Source organism: Dioscorea cayenensis, unplaced genomic scaffold (genome assembly GCF_009730915.1).
Source record: "Dioscorea cayenensis subsp. rotundata cultivar TDr96_F1 unplaced genomic scaffold, TDr96_F1_v2_PseudoChromosome.rev07_lg8_w22 25.fasta BLBR01002236.1, whole genome shotgun sequence".
Classification (NCBI taxonomy): Eukaryota; Viridiplantae; Streptophyta; class Magnoliopsida; order Dioscoreales; family Dioscoreaceae; genus Dioscorea; species Dioscorea cayenensis.
In genome coordinates this window covers 1-21866 of record NW_024088627.1, presented here as the reverse complement: position 1 = coordinate 21866, position 21866 = coordinate 1, and the positions used below count along the sequence as shown (strand labels likewise).

Below are 21866 nucleotides of genomic sequence, written 5' to 3'. Positions count from 1 at the left end.
ATTTTGTATTTTTTTATTATATTTATTGGTTTGAGCCAGCCTTTAAGAAAGTTGGAAACTGCTTTGATCCTGCTTGTGTAGTTGTGTTGCCCTAGCCCTTGATTTTTTTCAATGTAAATTTATTTGTTTGAATTTCATAATTTTTGTTTGTTTAAATTGTTTGATTAATGAAATTCATAATTGCTTGTGTAGTGTGTTGCACTAGATCATGATATTATTGAATTTGTTCCTTGACTAATGAACACATAATTCATAGGCTTATAATTTATTTGTTCATTATATTAATGCAATATATATCTACTCATAGGTTCATAATTTAGATTTATATTTATATTTGTGTTAACAGTGAATTATTTTGAGATATTACAAAAAAAAAAGCTCCTACTATAGTTGGATCTAATGCTTCTTCAGTTTCCCAATCATCTAACATGGCACATGAGCAACCTCTTATTGAAGAAAATAGATTTAATAAGAACATTGATTCTAGTATGAAAGCACAAACTTCTTCAATTAAGGATAAAGGGGTTGATTTGAATGCTCTTCCGGTTGATCCTGCGGAACGACTGGGAATTGAAATTTATCATCCAAATGATCGAGATGAAGTTAGAAGAGCTTACCTTCAAAAAGGCCCTTGTCAACCTTGTCATCATGATTTTCAACAAAGAAATATTGGAGGAAGATTGCGCCGATTCAACCCTGCTTGGTTTGATGAACATAAATATTGGTTGGAATATCATATAAAAGAAGAAGCATCATATTGCTTATGTTGTTATTCATTTAAAACTGAAATTAAAAGTCAAGGCGGCTCATACTCTTTTGCAAGTGAAGATTTAAAGCTTGGAATAAAAAATCAAGGCTTGATGTTCATGATGTTGCAAGTGCACATAATATGGCAGCTTAAAAATGCTAAGATTTGATGAAGGCATCTTAGTCTATTCATTCTGCATTTGATAGGCAAACGAATTTGGCTAAAACTGAAAATAAAATCCAATTGCATGCCTCTATTGATTGTATTAGATTCCTTTTAAGACAAGGATTGCCTTTCCGTGGTCATGATGAACATGAAAATTCAAGCAACAGAGAAAATTTTCTTGAGCTTCTACAGTTTTATGCATAACTTAACAATGAAGTGGGTAGTGTTGTACTTTATAATGCTCCAAGAAATCAAAAAATGATTGCCCCTTTGATAAGTGCTAATTATATCATTCACACTGCATTTAGCATGGAATTTGACATGTTTAGCACCGCATTAGTATGAAATTTCAATCTTTTGTTCACTGCGACCTTTATTTATGGTTTACGGAAAAGAAGCGTATGTGGGGGCATTTTAAAGTAAAATAGCCCAAGTTACCGAATCAAAACTTCACAACGGTTCACAACGGCCGTGGTGACAAGTTATAACACCCGTTGTCTACACTTACCACTCCTGTTATGAAGCCGTGGTAGCATGGAGTCATTAGAGGCAACACTGAAGTCACAACAGCCTCATAACGGCCGTTGTGAAAACCCACAATGCCCGTGATATAGTCACACAATGCTCAGAGACTGTGGCAGGATGCGACTTGGAGCTCAAACAACAACTTACTCACCACGGGCATCACAACACCTGTGGTAGGATCGTGACAGGGCCAATCACTATAAATAACCTAGTTATCTCTAAAATCAGGGAGATTCTTTTACTGAATTAGGAGGGTGGCTGGAGTTCTGAAGATCTGAGCGGCTAGAGATGGGCTTTCTTCAATATTTCATTAGATTCTGGTGGATTTCTCAAGAATACTTCAATGATCATCATCGGAGATGGCTGCAGCGTGACATGCGTTCTTCAACGATCATCATCAGAGGAGGGCGTGTGTGACAGACGTCATCCGGATAATCTTGGGATCCTCTTACCCTCAAGCTTCGAAGGCCTATTGGAGGGAGCTAGTTTAGGACAACTTTGAATGCATATCTATTCTTTTCTTTGGTCTTATGGTTTTCTCTTGTTTTAATTGTTTATTTTATGATCCATAAGAACCTAATTCAAGGGGAATTGTATGTCTAGGTACCTCAATTATTGTTTATGAATCTTGATTGTTTAATCCAATAAATCTTTCTAGTTTTTGTGAATCATTGTATATGTGCTGGAATGATATTCTTGTTAATGTGGATGAGGAAGATATGCCCCATATTAGGATATCCATATGTTAGATCTATGCATGTTCTAAGAGGTTAGGTATTGCTAGATCTTTGTATTATGATTGATTGTCCCTTAGGCTTAGGGTTTGATTTATCCTTTCTTATAGAATTCCCGCACTTAAGGCAAACATAGGAGGCTGGGGTGGAAGAGATTTCATCTTAAGTTTTTAATGATTTAGACCTAGTTACTAAGAGATTTGGGACAGTAGGCTTTTGAATTCCCCCGGTCTAATTCTAAAACACGATTGTCACACTAAACACCTACCATAAGTAACACTCAAGATAACTATTATACAACCTCTAAACTCCTCCCAATCGTGCTTAACGATTTTCCAATTTTATTGTGTAATATATTGTAGAAATAGATTAAAGAAAAAACGTAAATGTTTATGCTATTGATTAAGTGAAAGGAAGTAATAAGAGCCTCTCACCGTTCCCTAGGAAATACGACTCTCGTGCTCACCCACGAGGTATTACTTGATGACCCATATACTTGCGGTATTAACAGACCAATTGTAATACTAATTGCATATTCGCATGTTGATACTTGTACATATTTAACATCACACATAAAGTGTCTGCCACCCTTCAATTCAAAAAGACATTGTACATGCAACTGCAAAAAAAAAACCACCAGGACTATAATTGATGATCTTGGAGATGATGGATTTTAGTTGATGAATCTCATGATGTGTCATGTAAAGAACAAATGGCTTTGATTTTGCATTATGGGGATAGGAGAGGATTTGTTGTGGAGAGATTTATTGGGCTCACTGATGTTTTTGATACTTATGCAATTCCACTTAAAATTGCTATTAGTTTTATGCTTTCAGAGCATCAACTAAGTTTCTCAAGAATTCTAGGGCAAGGTTATGATGGTGCTAGTAATATGCGAGGGGAGTTCAATGGCTTGAAATCTTTAATTATGAAAGAAACAAAATCTGCTAATTATATTCATTTTTTGCCCATCAATTACAGTTTGCCTTTATGTTTGTTGCAAAAAATCATTTTATTGTCAATGATTTCTTTGATTTAGTTACTCAATTGTTAAATGTAATTGGTGCTTCTTTCAAGCGTTGAGACAAGCTTAAAGAACATCATGCAAATAAAATTATAGAATCATTAATTAATGGCGAAGTGCAAACTGGTCGAGGCTTGAACCAAGAAATGAGTATTAAGTAGCCAGGTGATACTTGTTGGGTTCTCATTATGCTTCACTCTTGAATATAACTGCTATGTTTTCTTCAATTATGGATGTACTTGAAGATATTGAAAAGGATGACACTTATCAAGATTAAAAAGCAGAAGCACATCATCTCTTGGAACTATTAGAGTCATTTGATTTTATTTTTTGCATACATTTAATGGTAGCGATCTTGGGGATTACAAATGAATTAAATTTCTCTTTGTAGAGAAAGGACCAAGACATCGTAAATGCTATGTTACTTGTTAAAAATACAAATAAAAGATCACAACAAATGAGAGATGATGGATAGAGAGATTTGATGAATGATATTTCTTCATATTGCAATAAGATCAAAATTCAAATGCCAGATATGGAAGATGCATATATTAAAGGAAGGCGTCGTAAAGTCTCACAAATAATTAGCAACTTACACCATGTAATGTTTGACAATTTCTTTTGTTTGAGGCTTTGACTAGTTTGACTGAAGATTTTTTTTTGTGTGAGCCCCATTTTTGTTTCCATGCTCTTAATTTCCGGATCTGGTCTCCTGATGAGAGTGATTGGAGGCTAATTATTGTGTTTAGAATTGGTTTTATAAGGCTTATTTGTAAGCTAATCATCCTCCTCTCCAAAACACTCTCCTCCTTGAAAGCAACCGAAACTTGGTGTTGTTGGTGTCCATAGTAGGCCGGATTTCAGCTGAACTTCACTTGAAGCTTGGGGATAGAGGGAGGATCTTTTCACTAGTAGCTTTTCAGAGCGGCTAGCAGTAGGTGAATCTGCGTTTTTGGTAGTTTGTCTTGATGTTTGTTCTAGTTTGGCAAGCCATGAACATCCTTGTCCATGCTTGAGTAATTTTAAGGCATTGAGTTGGTTGTTTTGTTCACATATTCACTTATGCATGGATATCTCAGTGTGATGTATTTCATTCTTCTTGTAAGCATGCAATCATTGTATAGTTTATTATTTATACTTGTGTAGGTGCTCTGAAAATGCTGTAAGCATGTTATCTTAGTCTAATTTATATATTTAATTGATACAAATATGTAAACCTGACGTTCTGCAAACATGCTTCTTGTTTAGTCTAATTTATATATATATATATATATATATATATATATATATATATATATATTTGTGCATGTATATTCAGAAGTCTTGGTGTATGTAATTAAGTCACCATGAGAATTTTTTCTTTTTAGTTTTTTTAAATTTGTTGTCGGTTGGTGAATCTTATTTGTTTAATTACTGGCTTTGACCATGCTTAACAGATGTTTAGTTAACATGTTGCCTCTAATGATTAAATTGATGTGAACTTGTTTTGTATGCATGCCACCATGTTTAGATGTTCATGTATATTTTGAAATATGCATAAGTATTCTGAAACTTTGATTGGGGGTTTAACAACATGAACCTTGTGTCCTGCTATGCTTAATGGTAATTGTGTTCATTATCTATGTTTAACCTATCCACCTTGTAAGCATAGCATCTTTGAAGCATGCTTTTAGTTTAGTTGGTATATGTGTATATATTAATGCATGATGTTCTGAAACTATATATTATATTTGTGTGTTTAAATATTGATGCAAGATGTTCTGGTTTATTACCATAGAATATGGAAATATATATATGTTTATATATTTAATTATTTATTTTCTCTGAATTTCATTTTGGTGATTAGGTTAGGTATTTGGCTGGTTTCATGTTATTTAAAGCATGTTATTTTAAAGCATGGTTTAAATGCTTGGTTTTGTTAAGTTATTTTGTATTTTTAAGTTAAGTGGTAAAGTGGATATTCTAAAAATTAGAATATTATCTTCTTTTCAGATTCATTCTCTTGGGTATTAGTTGTAAGTTTAGGCCCGATCTAAAGTTGTAATCTAAGTATAGTTCTGTTTGGGTAGATCCGTAGCGAGCTGTAGTTCGCGGGACTTGGTGAACCCAACTCTGTAGCTCGGAGCCAGTTAGACTCTCGCACTGTATAATTCCTTATTTCTGGCAATAATTATTATTTTAATTACTGCATTGTTTAATAATTTCATTTATTAATTATTTTATTATTGCATTATTTATTCAGTATCTCTATTGTCTGTATTTTGAATTTCTGCGGATTTTTAGTACATCTTCATTTCTGGCTCACCCAGCTAGGAGGAGTAAGTCCTAGCCATGTGCACATGTTTTTCTGTATTAGCGCTACCGGACATGCGTGTCCGTTCTGACTGCGGTCGAAGATCCAGCTCCGGCTGTTGATATTCTGTTCTGTTCCGACTTCACAGTCGATGATCAAGCTTCATGCTGTTGATTTCTGTTATCAGTCAGGGAGATGTACATATCTGTTTTCTGCGTGTTTTCTGTATTTCTGATTATTTCTGTATTCTGTCTGAATTATTAATTATTCTGCTATATCTGCATTATTCTGTTATTTTCTGCGATCCTACTGGGCCCTTGTGGCTCATGTACTCTGTGAATTTTCCTTTCGCAGGAGAAGATCAAGCTTAGGTTCAGTGGGTTATTCTGGGGCTTCTTTTGTAGTTGTGATTTGTCAGTACCTGTTCCTTGAGGTTGTGAACCTTGTGTGCTATTTTATTCTGTACGAGTGAGACTTGTATCATGTTTGTGTATTTTGGCATGTAAACTATTTGTGTACTCTGTAGGACTGTCACAGTCCATTTCTGTATTATCCCAATTTCTGTGACTCTCTCTTTAGTCAATATTATTGTTTCTATTCTGCTTGTTAGGGTTGACTCTGACCAGGTTAATCTGAGGCCTTGCACCCAGTGGGGCCCAGTTCCATTGGATGCGGCCAATCTGTCAGTGGACCCGGCTTGTTGGACTATTTTATTGATATGCAACTTCAAGAGCTCAACAATCGTTTTAATAAAGTAAACACGGAATTGCTACTTTGTTTGGGTTGCTTGAGTCTAAGAAACTCATTTAGTGCATCTGATAAAGAAAAGTTGCTAAAGATGGCTGAATTTTATCCATGTGAGTTTTCTACTGTTGAGCTTATAGCTCTCAAAAATCAACTTGGAAACTATATTATGGATGTACATGAAGATGAAAGGTTTGTTAATTTAAATGGACTTGGAGAGCTTTCACAAAAAATGGTGGAGACCAAGAAACATTACATTTATCCATTGGTGTATTAGCTATTGAAGTTGGCATTAATTTTACCTGTGGCTATAGCAACTGTGGAATGTGCTTTTTTCTGCAATGAAGTTAATTAAAAGTGATTTGAGAAATACAAGGAGCGATTAGTGGTTGAGTGATTGTTTGATAGCATAGATTGAAAAAGATGTATTTGATGGTGTTAGCAACCATGCAATTATGTATTATTTTCAAAACATGAAAACTCAAAGAGGACAGTTGTAAAAGAATTATGGTTATTATTTTAGTATTATTTACATGAACAAATATTTATATGATGGATTGATTGTATTATTTTGATGATTGTCTAATAATACTAAAATTTATAGGGTGGATTAATATTCACTAGGTGGCATTGTTCATGTGCAGGACTGTTGCACAACCACAAGCGCACAACTTTGCCAAGTAGTAATAAAGTATCGATCCCATGAGGACCAAGTATGATTACCAATCTATTGCAACAATGAGTTATCTAGACAATTTAAAGGGTAGAAAGTAGAAACAACAAGTAGCAGGAAATAAAACACAATCAAATAGCACAGGAATGTAGGGGTGTGGATTGAGAATCAGATTAAAATAAACTTAGGTTTGGAAACTCACCATAAAGTGTGAATGAATGATGTGTTGGATTTGGACTGGATTTGGGCAGATCTCTTGAAGGGAAGTAATCCTAAGCTACTTATCACTCTCTTTCAAGAGATAACAAGTTGGTCTTGATAGAGTCATCTCCTACTTTCATGGTAGATAAACCCTTCTCAAAACCCTAATAAGAACAGTGATTAAGTGATGAACCCTCAACAATTATCTTTCAGTAAATTCAGGGTGATTTAAGAGGTTCCAAGGCCCAGGTTACCCTTTCAGTTAACCTAGATCTTTAAGATAAACAAGCAATGCTTTCACAATCACAAGCTGTGTAACTTAAATCATAAATCAACTCAAGAAATCTACCTTTAAGCACAAAAGATCCGTACAAAAAGTATCAACATATCAAACTAACGCTACCTTGGGTTAATCCCAAAACCTAAGAAAGGTTTTACACACACATTGTCTCAATTACAAAGGAAAATAGGAAGAATAAGAGTTTTGCAAGATGCAGCACAATAGGGCTGAGAAACTCCCTATAATGTTTACAAGGATCTAATCTTCAGTCTCCCAGCTTTCCTCTCCTTCTTCCGCCTCTTTCAAAGCCTCAAAACTTCCTTTTCTTCTTCTCCAGCCGCTAGCCCCTTTCTCCCTGCCTTTCTTGCCCCCAAACCCCTTTTTATGGTCCCTTTTTATAGCCAGAGATAGAAGCCGGGCCCCAGATAGCTTTACAGACCACATGTACTTTTCGCAGACCACAGATGAGTTGTGTATCTTCAGAAAGGCTGATTCACAGTCTGCAGGGTTCCTCAGTCAAATTCCAGCTTTCTACAATCAAAACAACTAAAAAGAGTAGTTTGTACAAAAAAAAAGGGAAATCATTATGAAGATTGGGAAAAATGCATGATTATTAACTAAATGCATGATGGTAACAATGCAATTTGTTATGTACAACAAGGACCTTTGATGTTTGACCTTCCTGGATGCTGGATAGTGGATACCAAGATGGTCTTCCCACATTGCTTTATAGCCTTGTCCCATGGACAAAGGTAAACATACATTAGTGTAGTATATATATATTTATTATTGATTTAGTTATTCATGTCTATTAATTAATGACTTTTATTTATAAAAAATGTATTTTAGTATTATTTAAATATTATTTTTCAAAACATGAACAAAAATTTATTTACATGTATGCCAACTTTATTTAATCGAATAAAAGATATGATTATTAGACAATTACTTATTTGCACCAAAAGAGCCATTAATATACATATATGGACCCCATAGTGTAGAAATCCTAGATCCACCACTGGAGCCGGGGCTAGAGGAAGTCAAGGAGAAGACGAGAGAGAGAGAGAGAGAGAGAGAGAGAGAGAGAGAGAGAGAGAGCACGTGGTTTTTTTATTTTTATTTTTTGTTATTGTGAGTTCCGATGTAAGCTTAACGGTGAAAGGAGATTTTTTTTAATATTTTATATTTTTTAAAAATCAATGATAAATGATAGTATATAAAACTAAAATTTTACATATTAAATTTATGTTTATGATATTTTTAAAATCAAAGAAAATATATAAAATTAAAATTTTAAATCTCATATTAAATTAATTGTGTTTTATAACTATTAAAATATAAGTTATATTATTGTTTTTATCATTATTAATTATTATATATTTTTTTAATATTTTATTATTGACCCAGTTCAACACCGGTTTTGACCCGATCAAACCCATCTACTCTTGACCCCTGGGTTTGGGCAGGTTAATGCTTGGGCCGAGTCTGACTACCTTGTTTTTAAAATCTGATTCTACAGTAATCGCATAGTATCCATATGATTGTATAGTCATCATCTCACATAACTTCTTTGTAGTCAGCTCAAAACATTAATCAAGGTATGCATATATATATATATATATATATATATTTAAAATTTTCTTTTACAAAGTCTAAGATTATATTTGGATATGTACATTAACAGGGACAATATATAATTTAATAAGATTTTTGTAAGAATATTTAAATAGCTTTTTGAAAACTAATAGTTTAACAATTACGTATTCATCAAACACGCGCAACTACATATCTTCCACTCCATGATTTTTCTATTATGATTATTATTATTACTATTATAATTAATTACTATTATTATTGTTATTATTGATACATAATAACGCAATTAATGCATGCGATGATGGCGGTACTATTGTTTATAATTCCAAATAAAAGTAGACCTTCAGAAAAACTCAAACATGAGAACAAATGCAAGAAACTCATTGGAACATCATCCTCCCCTATGTGTTGGCTTCGCTATCGGCGATGGTGTCTGCACATTTGGTGTCTTCGATATCTTCTCCTCTAACCTTGACTTCTTCTGATCGGCCCTACCTCACCATGGCCACTCTCTCCACTTTCATCACTGTCATCATCACAAAAGATCCCCTAGGCAGCTGTGTCAACTTCGGGCTAGAATTAGTACATCAATCGGAGGTAGAATCTGCTTGTGAGTTGGAGCTCCAACATGTTTAGGCTCACCAATAAGAATGTCAATGTGGTGCATATCTAAAGATAACTATTTTTTTTATTTACTAATTGTGAAAAAAAATATCTCAAGGGATAAGAAAAGGGAGCAATAGAAAACTTACTTCAAGAAGGTATAAGTGTAAGAATAGGGAAAAGATTAGAGAGAATTAGATATGGTGATTTTTTCTTTCATTAATTTCCCTTGATTTTTTATGTAAACTTTTTTTAATGAGAGGTATGAGACTAGAGAACAGAAGAACTCAAAATTTTTTTTCCCAAATTGAATTTGGATCTAATATTTTATATTGTTGTTTCGTTTTTGTTGACATGTACTAAGTTTTAGAGAAGAAGAGTTGAAGCACTATTTTCCCTTTTTTAAAAATTTACATATGTTTGCTTGAATCTTGATCCAAAATTTGAGTTTGTTGGTGTTTGGTTTTACTATTTAAATGTAGAGAAGAAGAATATTTAAAGTTTTGTGTGAAGAGGAATTCAAGATATATATATACTTTTTTTTGGTTCGATTATTTTCATGGAAAATGCAAATATGGTTTTTTATGCAGTATTTTATCAATTATTACAATGTTTGAATTTTCTTCTCCAGTATTATCTTAGAACCTACTTATGTAAGAACTTTATATGTGTATTTATTTTAAAATACAATCATGCTAAAATTTCTTATTATTAGACGTTATTTATATATTTTGCAGGTATGTAAAAATAAATACTACTTCCTCTATTCCTTTTTACTTGTCACATTTAACTAACTCACACAAATTAAGAAAAATTGATTAAAATTAGTTGGTTACCTATATTTTATAAAAAATTTCATTACTTTTAAAAACTACCCCTATTTAAAACTCCACTTTAATAGAGTACTCCCTCAATTCCTAAATATATGTCATTTTAAGAAAAAAAATTATTCTAAAATAGTTGTCGCTTTACAATATCAAAGCAATATTTATTCTTTTTCTAATTTTACCCATATGCAATTTCCTAAATTATATAAATGAAAAGAGTAATATTTATAGTCCCAAGAAAAATATATGGTTTTAAGAGAGGGATAATGTAATAATTTGGTTATTTTTTATGTTAAAATTTAGATAATTTAATGCTATCGTTAATTCTTGTGCAACATTCTTAAACGACATGTATTTAGGAATGAAGGGAGTATATGATTTAATGCTTAGTCGATTGTGACTTATTGAAAATTGTACAAGTATATGAAATTAAATAATAAATTTAGAAAAAAATTATTTAAAGTTACACAAAATTTTTAATGTGATAAGTATAAAGGAATAAAGAAGAGCTTCAAAATGTGACGAGTAAAAAAGGTAACAAACGGAGTAAAATGACGTATTCTAGGATGCCACGGTAATTACTCACTGTTACAAGTTACAAGCGGGGTATGAACAATCAAGGGTGTCTCAGCAAACTACTCACTTTTACAGGGGCACAAAAGCAAATAACCATTTACAACCCTTGCGTCGACTCGAATGGCGGGGAAAGCGTTTGGCCGGAGAAAAACCTCCACTTTTATCTAAGCCCATCTCCAATGGCGGATGCCCATTTGGCACCTTCGCTCGCACGGAACCCTTTCTCACGCTCTCCACTCCGCCACCCCATCCCCCCTTCCTCCTCCTCCTCCTCTTCCTCCCTTGCTGCCGCTTTGCCGAGTGCCTCTTTCCGTTCCCTTGTTTCCATGGCCGCCCCGCATGGTGCCAGTTCCTCTCCGTTCACTAATTGTCAAAACCCTAGCTCCTTCCCCCCGCCATCTTTGCTTGTGTTCTCAGGTATGGCTTTCTCAACTCGAGATTCCTTGAAATGTAAAATTTATTGATTTATGTGTGCGCGTGTTTGGTTTAAGTTTCTTGTATTGTTTGAAATCCTGTTATTTGGTACGAGGTGGGGCTTCTTTGGAAAGGAATGCGTTTGATGGGGGTTTCTATTTCGATTATGATTGTATTTTGTGCTTATTTTTGAGAATTTGTTTGGATCTTTCGTGGGGACTGCATTTAATGTGGTTTTTTCTTTGATGAATTTCCCTGTTAAAATAAAAATTTGTTCTTTGATTGAACAATATATTGTTGCTATTGGTGAGATTTGTTCAGAATGAAATGTGTTTGATGGGTTTCTATTATAACTTTGATTTTTATTCTTAGAGTGAAATGAAATGTTTTACTTTGTGTTGTTTGTTGAGAATTTTTTTGTGCTACTTCAGGTGGAACTGCATTTAATGGAGTTGTGGAGGAGTTAAAGAAAGTGACAACGCGTGTGGCACATGTTCTTCCGGTTTCAGATGATGGAGGGAGTACAGCTGAGATTGTTCGAGTGCTTGGTATGCAGAGGGTTTCTGACATTGCATTTTATAAGTTGTTTGGTTGTGGTTGTATTTTACACATGATGCTATTTAGAAGTATTATAGGAGGACCAGCTGTTGGTGACATTAGATCAAGGTGCTTGAGATTGTCAGATGAAAGCACCTTTGAAGCTTTAGCTGTCCGGAGGTTGCTTGGACACCGGTTACCTCTTGATCCATCGGCAGCTAAATCAGAGTGGTATGCTCTATCAAGTCTCGAGAAAAACTTATTTTTAGGTTTATATCTTGCAGTATTTGCCAGTGCAATATCTGGGTTCATTTGTTATTTGGTGTCCTGAATACATGGATGTGGACTATTTATAAATAAATATGTACAAAATAGATCTCCAGACATTTCTCTTGTCCTATTTTTTGCAACTTCCCAGTGTTCCCACCATGCTTGTTATCCAATTTGTATGTTTCTGCATATTAAACAATGATTCTGTGTGGCAATAAATTCAATCATGACAATTTGATTGGAATGAAAGAACTTGATAGGTATGAAATTGTTGAAGGAGAGCACTCTTTATGGAAAGGCGTATCACGACCTTACAGAGAGACAATTCATGCATTTCTGGCTTACTTCCAAAATCAGGTGATTGATCTTCATGATAAATACAAATTAATAAAGCAGCATGACAGAACAGTTAACTAGAACATTTCAGGCCATGAGTTTTATCCTTGGATAGCCTCTGCTAGTTATACATTTTTATTTATCTATAGCAACGTTGTTGTTAATGGATTTATTTATTTATTTATCTTTTGCCAGATCCTCCGACGTCCAAGTGACTCATTTTGTTTCAGCAATGGCAGGTGACAGTTCACTTTCATGAAACATATCAGTATTACATGGTGACCTTGTTAATAGTTGGGTTTTATTTTGTATCTGGCATTGACTGGATACATATGATCAGTCCTAAACTTGGTGTCTCATTTTTAACTTGTTTGTCACTTATTTACTTTAGTAAATATTCGCTATATGGTTCGGCAGTAGCCATGTACACAATTTTTGGCTCTATCTCCCATTGTTGTTAAAATTAATTGTTTTTTGACGCTCAAGTTTATTGCAAAATTTAAATGAAGTTAAGCCCAGGTGTCCTTGATGTCTAGTAAAAACACAAAATCCTAGATAGGTATTTCATTTCATATCGGGAGGATCCTGAATTATATATATAGGTCCTATGACCCATCAGTGATCATCACAAATGTTGATGATGCCGATGATTGAAATATCTAGATAGACAATATGGCATCATGCACTAGTCTCGCCTTATCAAATCAATATCTAATCAAGGCTTGTGGTGTGTGCGCATGTTTATTAGCTTGGCTAATCCACAAACTCAAATCTCTAATTGGGCCTGTCTTTGTCATATCTGCTTTTTTTAATCGCCCTACTGGACAAATGATGCATAAAATATTGAAGAACATTAATATCATTTTGATGTTTTTCTAAAAGAAATTGGGTGCTTGTTTGCTTGAGTCAGGTCAGCAAATTTATTTTTCCCAGAGTTGTTTTCTGTAGGACAAATTAAGTGATAACAGTTTTAAGTTTGCCTTGGTAAGAGAGACACTTATAAGTCACTATGTGATCCATCAATTTCTGAAATGCTCAAATGGTATTTTGATAGGGGCATTTGAAGTCAGTAATTGTAGTGCTCCCCCCTTGCTCCGCTAGGGTTGTCAATTTACCCTGTTCCCAACAGGGAACCTGATTCTTCATCTCGATGGGCCGGGCCATGGCTAAAATTTGAGAGTGGGGTCAAGGTCGGGCCCGGGCCGGGACCGGGATGGAGAATCCCTTCCCCCGTCCCCCTGAATATATAATATTAAAAAATTATTTATATTAAATAAAATGTATATATATTAAAAGATAATATATTTGATGTATTTAATAGATGCCAAAAAGAAATCGGGGACCAGGAATCCCCAAACCTGAATAATCCCCGCGAGGGCGGGGACGGGAAAAAAGTTTTGCCTTTCGGGATTTGGAGGGGTTTGACAAGTTGGGGTCGTGGTCGTGGTCGGGGAATACAACCCCGGGTGAATCCCCGCCTTGTTGACATCCCTACCCCCGCAACTTGGCCCCCTCCCCCTGCTCCCCAACCCCTTCTCTCTCTTCTCCCTTTTTCCTGAGTTTCTAGTTTTTTCTTTATTAAAATGCTGGTAGAATTTATTGGTTATGAGTTGTTTTGGCATCATATGCGTCATTTCTTCACATTTGAGACGTCAGATAATTGTAGCTTCATCAATCTACCCTTTCATCTGAAAATTTTTTCTTTAATGATGAGCAAACCACATCTACTTTATCTTGAATATAATATGCAGACTTATGTACAAGTGCTGATGAGTGGTTACTACAATTAAACTGTTCAATATCATTGCCAAATATTTCTTGAGGAGTAATATTTTTGTTATAATGTCTTTTTTGTTTGCTTTTTAATTCATTTACTTGCAATTGAAGATCCAAATTAGAGTAATTAGAGGGCTTAACTACTATTTTTATCTTTCAGAACTGAGAACTTTTAGTACCTGTGCAACTAACCTAGTTATTGCTTGCAGCATTGGTAATTTCTTTTTTGCCGGGGCACGCTTGTTCTTTCAGTCTTTAGATGCTGCCATATTCTTGTTTTCTCGTGTTTCTGAAATTCCCAAAGAAAGCCTTGTTCTGCCTGTAATTTCCACCAATGACCGGCTTACATTGGGATGTGAATTATGGGTAATTTTCTTTGGCTTCTTTTAGTGACTTGCTCATGTCTTTGTGGCCTCTGAAGATGTCCTGATTTATATCACACACACATAAGTTGTCTAACATCTACTATACTATACCCAAAGGAACGTGAGACAAAAACTTACATCTATTCTTGAAAAGTTAAAAATGTATGAAAACTAGTTCCATAAATTTATTTCTTTCTCAATTTTAGGTCCCTTTAAATTAAATGACTTTTGTTTGGACCCTTTAGTAAGTCACATGAGGGTTTAGAGTATGGGAGTGTGGGGCACTGAAGTATATTCATGCGCCACCAAAGTGTCGCTGAAGTGAAAGAAAACCCTATATTTTTTTAAATTCTAACTACCCACTTGAAAAAAAGTTGAATATGTAATTTTTTTTGGTATAAGTCCCTCCTATGTTATATTCTATTATATGATTGTAGCCTCTAGCCTATGTGTTATTTAATAGGTTTGGACCCTTGTTACATGTAATCTGGGTAAAATCCATGTATGGCTGGGAGAATTTTATTTTATGTTGAATATTGGTGATATGTGGTCCATTTGTGCAACATGCAACATATATATTAGACTCTAAAGTTTGAGTTTATATTCTTTCCTCTATCTTCCCAGATTATTTTATATGTTTTTTTTTTAAATCTATCTTATATTTTACATATCTTTTTAAATCTTCTTTTTTCCCAGTTTTAAAGCCTAATATTCCTTATCTTTTACTTATTTCTCAAATAATTCTCAATCTATTTTGTGAATTTTGTTTAATTATGTCTTGCTTTTTCCTGATTTTAATAAAAAATTTCTTCTTTTCCAATGGTTAAATCTATCTTATCTTTTACATATCTTCTTAAATCTTCTTTTTCCCCAGTTTTCAAGCCTAAAATTCTTTATCTTTTTGCTTATTTCTCAAATAATCCTCAATCTATTTTATGAATCTTGTTTAATTATGCCTTGCTTTTCCTGATTTTTAATAAAAATATCTTCTTATCCAATGCAGTTCATAGATATTTATAAGTATGACTGTTTTACTAAATTCATGTGTGATATTCTACATGGTTTGGATTGTTTAAATTGGTGTTTATAAACGTTGTTTACATATTAGATGACAAGCATTTCGGTTAGCTTTGAGTTAATAATTCTAATTAAAATGTGTATTTTTAATTTAAGTTATATTATTGTATCAATGATTCATTTTCATTAACATATAATAATTGTTAATATGAACTAATCATCATATTTATTTAATTAATTAAAATTTATAAAAAAGTAATTCCTTCCAACTTAAACCATTTGGTTGGGTAGTTTAGCATAACTTTTCATAAACCAAGTTATTCAAAACTAAAATTCCCAAATGCATATTAGTCATTATTCTTATGAATTGACAGATTTCTTTGCCATACCCGTTTGTGTTTGTTGAATACCAATTATATTTTTGTTATTTAAAGGTTATCCTTAATATAATTTGTTGGTCGTTGGATGTTGAATTCTGATTCATAATTTTTATCTATTCCGTGAGCACAAAGGCTCTTTGTTTGTGTTAATTGCTGTCAGCTTTATGCTTACTGAAGGTGATTGAGTAGATTAACATTTTATTTTATAGTATCTTGAATATTCTCTGTTGTCTTTTCAAATAAAAGTGCATTAGGTGGTTAAGTGTGTCTTTTTAAATGAGGGCAACTAGCCATTCATATGGGCTGAGTTATCATTTTGGTGCAAGACTCCAAAGACTAACCTTTAACATGAATCTTGGATGAGTAGTGGTTTTTTAACGAAATAAATATCTGATGTGTGATTTCTGGTTTGAAATAGAGAATACCAAGACTAATCCTGTTTTTTGTTAAGTATTTTTTGCCATTTTCTATTCAAAAGTAAATTATTGACTTTACACATATGTTGAAACATTCCTTTGAAAGGAACAACTAAAATTGTACCCTTTATTGTTTGCCAAAATTTTTTTAAAGAGATAAACTTCTAGTTAATTATCCATCAGTTGTGTTATTTCTTTCAGTCTGCATATGCTACACCATTGTTAGATAATCCAAAACAATGTTTTCCCTGTAGGAAAGAGAATTATTTGCTCTTTACTTAATTTCTAGGATATTAAATTCTTTTAAGTTTGTTTCATTGTAGGAAGGATCAAATTTATCCAAAGAATTTTATAAATGTTGTCTACTGATGATTACATTTGCTAAGCATATCTCCTTGTGTCTGTCCTGTATTATAGTCCATTAGCTTTATCTAATTTCTGGTGTTCCATGTCTTTCTTAGGATGGAACTATTATCCGTGGTCAAAATGAAATATCGCATCCCACTAATGGATGTATGGAGCCCATAAATAAGGTATATTGAAGTTCATGTGATTTACACTTCAATTTTTACTTCCCTTTTTTCAATATAATTATGAAGTTTTTGTCAAGTCACTAAAAAACAGGACTTCATTTCATATGCAAGTGAAAAAACATGTATTTAGGTTTTGTTGTGTTGGTTGGGAAGGGTGAAAATGTTGTTGAGGGCTTCATTTCACATGGGTCAGAGTATGATGCCAATTTTTAGATTATCTTTTCTTAGCTAGTATAATTTAGATGATTATTCCCAATTTCAAGTGCTTTGACACTAAAGAATTGGTTTATGTCTCCATCTGCGAAATAGACTGGAGGGATTTTGTGGGTCTTGTTTTAAACTTTTGAAAGTTTGTTTGTGAAATATACTGTTGGATTGTGTCATGACTGTAAGAGCTGATTCTTTAGAATTCAAGAGCTGATCATGCGCACTGATGCACGAATACTTTAAATTTTTGTTTTGGATAGGATTGCAATTCAGCTGCAAAATTGCCATCAGGAATAAAGCGGGTATTTTACATATCAAGTGAGGGAAGCAACTTGTTGCATGAGGTTGGTTGGCATCTTTTGCAGGAATTTTTTTCTTTATTGATATTGTGTCAATCGCATTGCAGTGCACCACTTTATAGGTTATGACCATTTTACATGAATTAAATACTAAAGTGGTCCATGTGGGTAATTCGTCTGTTTATAAGTTACTGTAGTAGCAATATTATATGACATTTTATTATCGAATGAGTAAGTCCACCATCATTGTATCTGTTCATTTTTTTTTTCTTCTGGGATAAGCATATTTCTATGCTTTATGAATTTGAGTTAAAAGAAGGACTTCATGGGAGCTCCTTGTCTTTGGGAAATTGAAAAAACAATATCTTGCCAACATCATACAAAATCATATCAGATGGTGTTTAAACCATGGGATTGAGTTCCATGACTGATAGTCCAAGGAAGTAAATGAAATTCTTGAGAATTTTGGTATTTATTATATTTGAGGATAAAGCTTGCAATAAAAGAAAAGAAACATTTATACCCTAATTGTGATGCTTGTGCTTGTTAATCATCTTAAGTTTTAAATATATATCAATAGAACAATTTATATGCCAATGCAGATGGCTTTGTGAAGTTCTTATGTTTGCACCCTAATGTATGAGTTTAAGAGACCGTTTGGTTCACGGTTTAATGCTTTAATGAAGTGTAGGAATATTATATGCCTAAGAATGTTGCAGTAATTTATGATGGTGATGTTTATGTTTGGAACTCATATTATTGGCTAGTTTATTGCTGTGTTTGATTGGTCATGGTAATGAACATGTTAAAATGCCAAAATACCCAAAATAGACAACAAACATAAAATATAAATGAAATAAAATTTTGAAGTGAGATATAATTAAATATACAAACCAAAATTAATACATATCTATCAGATCCAGTGTAAATAGGACTTGTAATTCAAATGTAAATTCATTCCTATTTTTAAGGCAATATGGTAGATATCTACTTAGTAGTTAGAAGATGTAAATTATAAAAGGTTTGTTTTCTGCCTTCACATTTGATATAGTACAGTGCATTCAACACGGGTTTTCCATTTCTAAATTGCTTATATGACATCAAAACTAATAAGCATTTAGTGGGTTGACAAGAACATAATTTCATGAATAAGCAGGGTGATGATTTAGAAGTGCCTTCAGGCATTTCTTGATCTACCTCTTAAATTATTCCCACTGTGCACTTAGAGAATTCATCTCTTGCTGTCCAAATTAACACAATAAACTCAAGGGAAAAAAATTTCCTTCAATGGTCTCAATCAGCAACTATGGTTATTCGAGGTAAGGGTAAGTTTGGTTTTTTGGGTGGATCCTCTTCAAGGCCTGTGATGCATGATCCCTTATTTTGAATTGGAATGCAACTAATTCAATGGTCATGGCATGGCTTACACACTTGGTGGGAGATAGTATTGGTGACACTTACCTTTTCTATTTAACTACCAAAGATATTTAGGATGCAGTTTCACTTGCATATTCAAACTTTGATAATTCCTCACAACTATTTGAATTGCACAACAAGACGTGGAATTTCTGCCAAGGAGATTTGAAGGTTATTGAGTTTTTCAACTCTTTAAAAAAATTGTGGTATTTTAAGATTTATTTATCAAATGGTTTAAACACAATTTTATGCAAAAATTAAAATTCTAAGGACTGATAATGGAACTGAGTATTTTAATTCTCTTTTGGGTCACTTTTTCAAAAATGATGGCATTATTCACCAAAGTTCTTGCATTGATCCTCCTAAATGAAATGGCATTGTTGAATGAAAAAATCTCTTGAAATTGTCAGATGACTTTTATTCTCAACTAAAGTTGCTAAATATTTTGGGGCGGATGATATCCTTACTGCATGTTAGTTGATTAATGGGTTACCTCGTAGAGTCTTGAAATTTTGAAGAACAATTGATTTGTTCTCGGGTGTTTCAGATTATAGATTCTTCTTCTCGTTGGATTTAAGAGTTTTTTTGGTTGTACAGTTTTTATTCCTAGCCTTCTAAATTGGATCCTTGGTCTCAAAAATGCGTTTTCTTAGGGTATTTGATAGGAGCTACAGATTGAAATTGAGAGAAAAGGGAATTCTATTTGCAAAGAGAGTGCAATAATTGTAAACACTCAAGTCAGTCCATTTAGAAGCCACTAAATTTGAAATGAAAGATTTAGGAAATATCACATTATTTCTTCCATATTGAAAAAGAACTAGCCACTGAATTTGAAATGAAAGATCTAGGAAATTTGAGATTTTTTTGGAAATGGAAATGGCAAGAAACAGCCAAAGAATTTCCATGTCTCAAAGGAAATATGTTCTAGACTTGTTAGGGAGACAGGTATGATGGGGTGCAAACCGGCAGATACACCAATGGTTCCAAACGTTAAGTTAGGAATTCAAGAAGATGGTATTCCTGTTGATCGTGGGAGATTTCAAAGGTTATTGGGTAAGTTAATATATTTATCCTATGCAAGACCAGATATCAGTTTTGCAGTAAGTTATATCAGTTAGTTGATGCATACTCAAACTGAAGAACATATGAAAGCAGTAAATCAAGTCCAGCGCTATTTAAAAGGGGCACTGGGTAATGGTTTCTTCTTTAAGAAAACAGAAAATCGTGGAATATCGCCAAATAGAGGCATTCACCGATGTAGTTTTGTGTTTGATAGAAGATCTACATCTAGATATTGTTCCTCTGATTGGCAGAATTTGGTTGCTTGGAAGAGCAAAAAAACAAAATGTTGTGGCTCGAAGCAATGCCAAAGCTGAATTGAGATCGTTAACACATGGAATATGTGAATTAATGTGGTTGAAATGACTTTTGAAGGAACTAAGGATGACAATACAAGGTCCTTTCAAACTATTCTGTATTCTGTGGCAATAAAGCTACTATCAATATTTCTCACAATCTGATTCATCATGATAGAACAAAACATGTTGAAGCTGGTAGACATTTTATTAAAGAAAAAATTGAAGATTGAACTTTTTGTATTGTCTATGTTCCGACCACATGTCAAGTCGCAGATGTTCTAACTGAAGGGCTCTAGAGACCATAGTTTAAGAAACTTGTTGACAAGCTCTGTTTGTTTAATTTGTATAGTAGAGCTTGAGGGAGAGTGGTAGATCTAGAGTAGGAGCTGTAATTTCAATGTAAATTAGCTCATATTTTTGAGGCAGTTTGATAGATATCTAGTATGTAGAAGGTGTAAATTATAAGAGGCTTGTTTTATGCCTTTTCATTTGATATAGTACAGTGTATTCAACACAGTTTTTCTCTTTTTAAATCGCATATGATATCAACTATAACATAGCCAATACTCATAATTATTAAAATGTGAGTAAACTAAGTAATAAAATTTCTATTTAAAACCATAATTAAACGTTAAAAATTTTAATTTTGAGTGGGGTAACCTAGTCTGATAATTAAAAGTTGAGAGTAAAACACGTTCTAAAAAATTATATTGTTAAGTGAAAAACTGTCCAAAAATTTTAGTCTGAATTACCACGACTCAGTAATTTAAGATAGACATCTGTCTTAGAGATAATGTGATTACCAAATTTCTTGGTAATATTTCATTGTTAGGGTTTTCTAATGACCATCAACATTACTGGTGCTATAGTTCCAAACATGGTATTATTTTTAGATTACCGCATGATTCCTGGGAATATTGTCACATGACTACAAACTAAATGACTGCTAGAGAGTTTACTTTGGCTTCTCTGATGGGAACCAATGACATGGTTATTCTTTTAGGATGGCTTATGAGAAGTAAGTTCTCTCGAAAAATTTATGTATCAGAAAATAATTTTGAGCTTTGTTCTGACTTCTTATCATCATTACTTGTGTAGGTCTTCCCTGCCGCTAATCCTACTGTTTTGGAGCAGTTTGAATAAAGTGGACTGCATTGTATATGCCATGGGATCTCTTTTTACTTCTATCTGCCCTTCATTGGTAACAGTTATATTTAGTTTACTTTTCATGTATGATCTTTTTCTCTTCTATTGTAGGTCTTGTTTACATCTATTCTTTTTTATGTTTGGAACTTCTCTTTATTTCATCAGGCTGGAAGAATTCTTGAAAGTACCTTACTTTTTAGCAGAAGATTAATGATGAGATGTCCAACAGTGTAATGCTTTTGCCCAATACATCCATGTGGGGATAGATGCTTTTGTAATTCTTGGCTTCCTTGATGTATACCTCTAAGCAGAATATGGAATATGGCTGGATACACATCCTTGAATTATATAGTTATAGCTATTGTAGTTTATATCTGCCCAAAATGAAGAAGCAGAGAAAGAATAAT

The 21866-nt window shown here is 33.4% G+C and overlaps 1 protein-coding gene and 1 long non-coding RNA gene across 3 annotated transcripts; both read left to right on the top strand.

Moving 5' to 3' along the window:
• Nucleotides 1-3990: 3990 nt before the first annotated feature.
• LOC120257631 lies at nucleotides 3991-6166 on the top strand. Of its 2 annotated transcripts, none has more exons than XR_005535759.1 (3): nucleotides 3991-4130; nucleotides 5266-5686; nucleotides 5844-6166. It is a non-coding gene; the product is annotated as an uncharacterized LOC120257631 (long non-coding RNA). The 2 variants fall into 2 exon arrangements; XR_005535758.1 differs by having other exon boundaries at nucleotides 3999-4134.
• A 4937-nt stretch (nucleotides 6167-11103) lies between these two features.
• Nucleotides 11104-21514, top strand: LOC120257630 (uncharacterized protein YNL011C; the record flags this gene model as incomplete). Its single annotated transcript, XM_039265067.1, is given in 10 exon segments — nucleotides 11104-11406; nucleotides 11835-11951; nucleotides 12039-12171; nucleotides 12471-12567; nucleotides 12742-12785; nucleotides 14532-14688; nucleotides 16962-17033; nucleotides 17501-17584; nucleotides 21412-21447; nucleotides 21449-21514. Coding segments are annotated over 10 exon segments (1044 nt in total), but the record flags the coding sequence as incomplete, so codon positions are not given.
• Nucleotides 21515-21866: the final 352 nt, after the last annotated feature.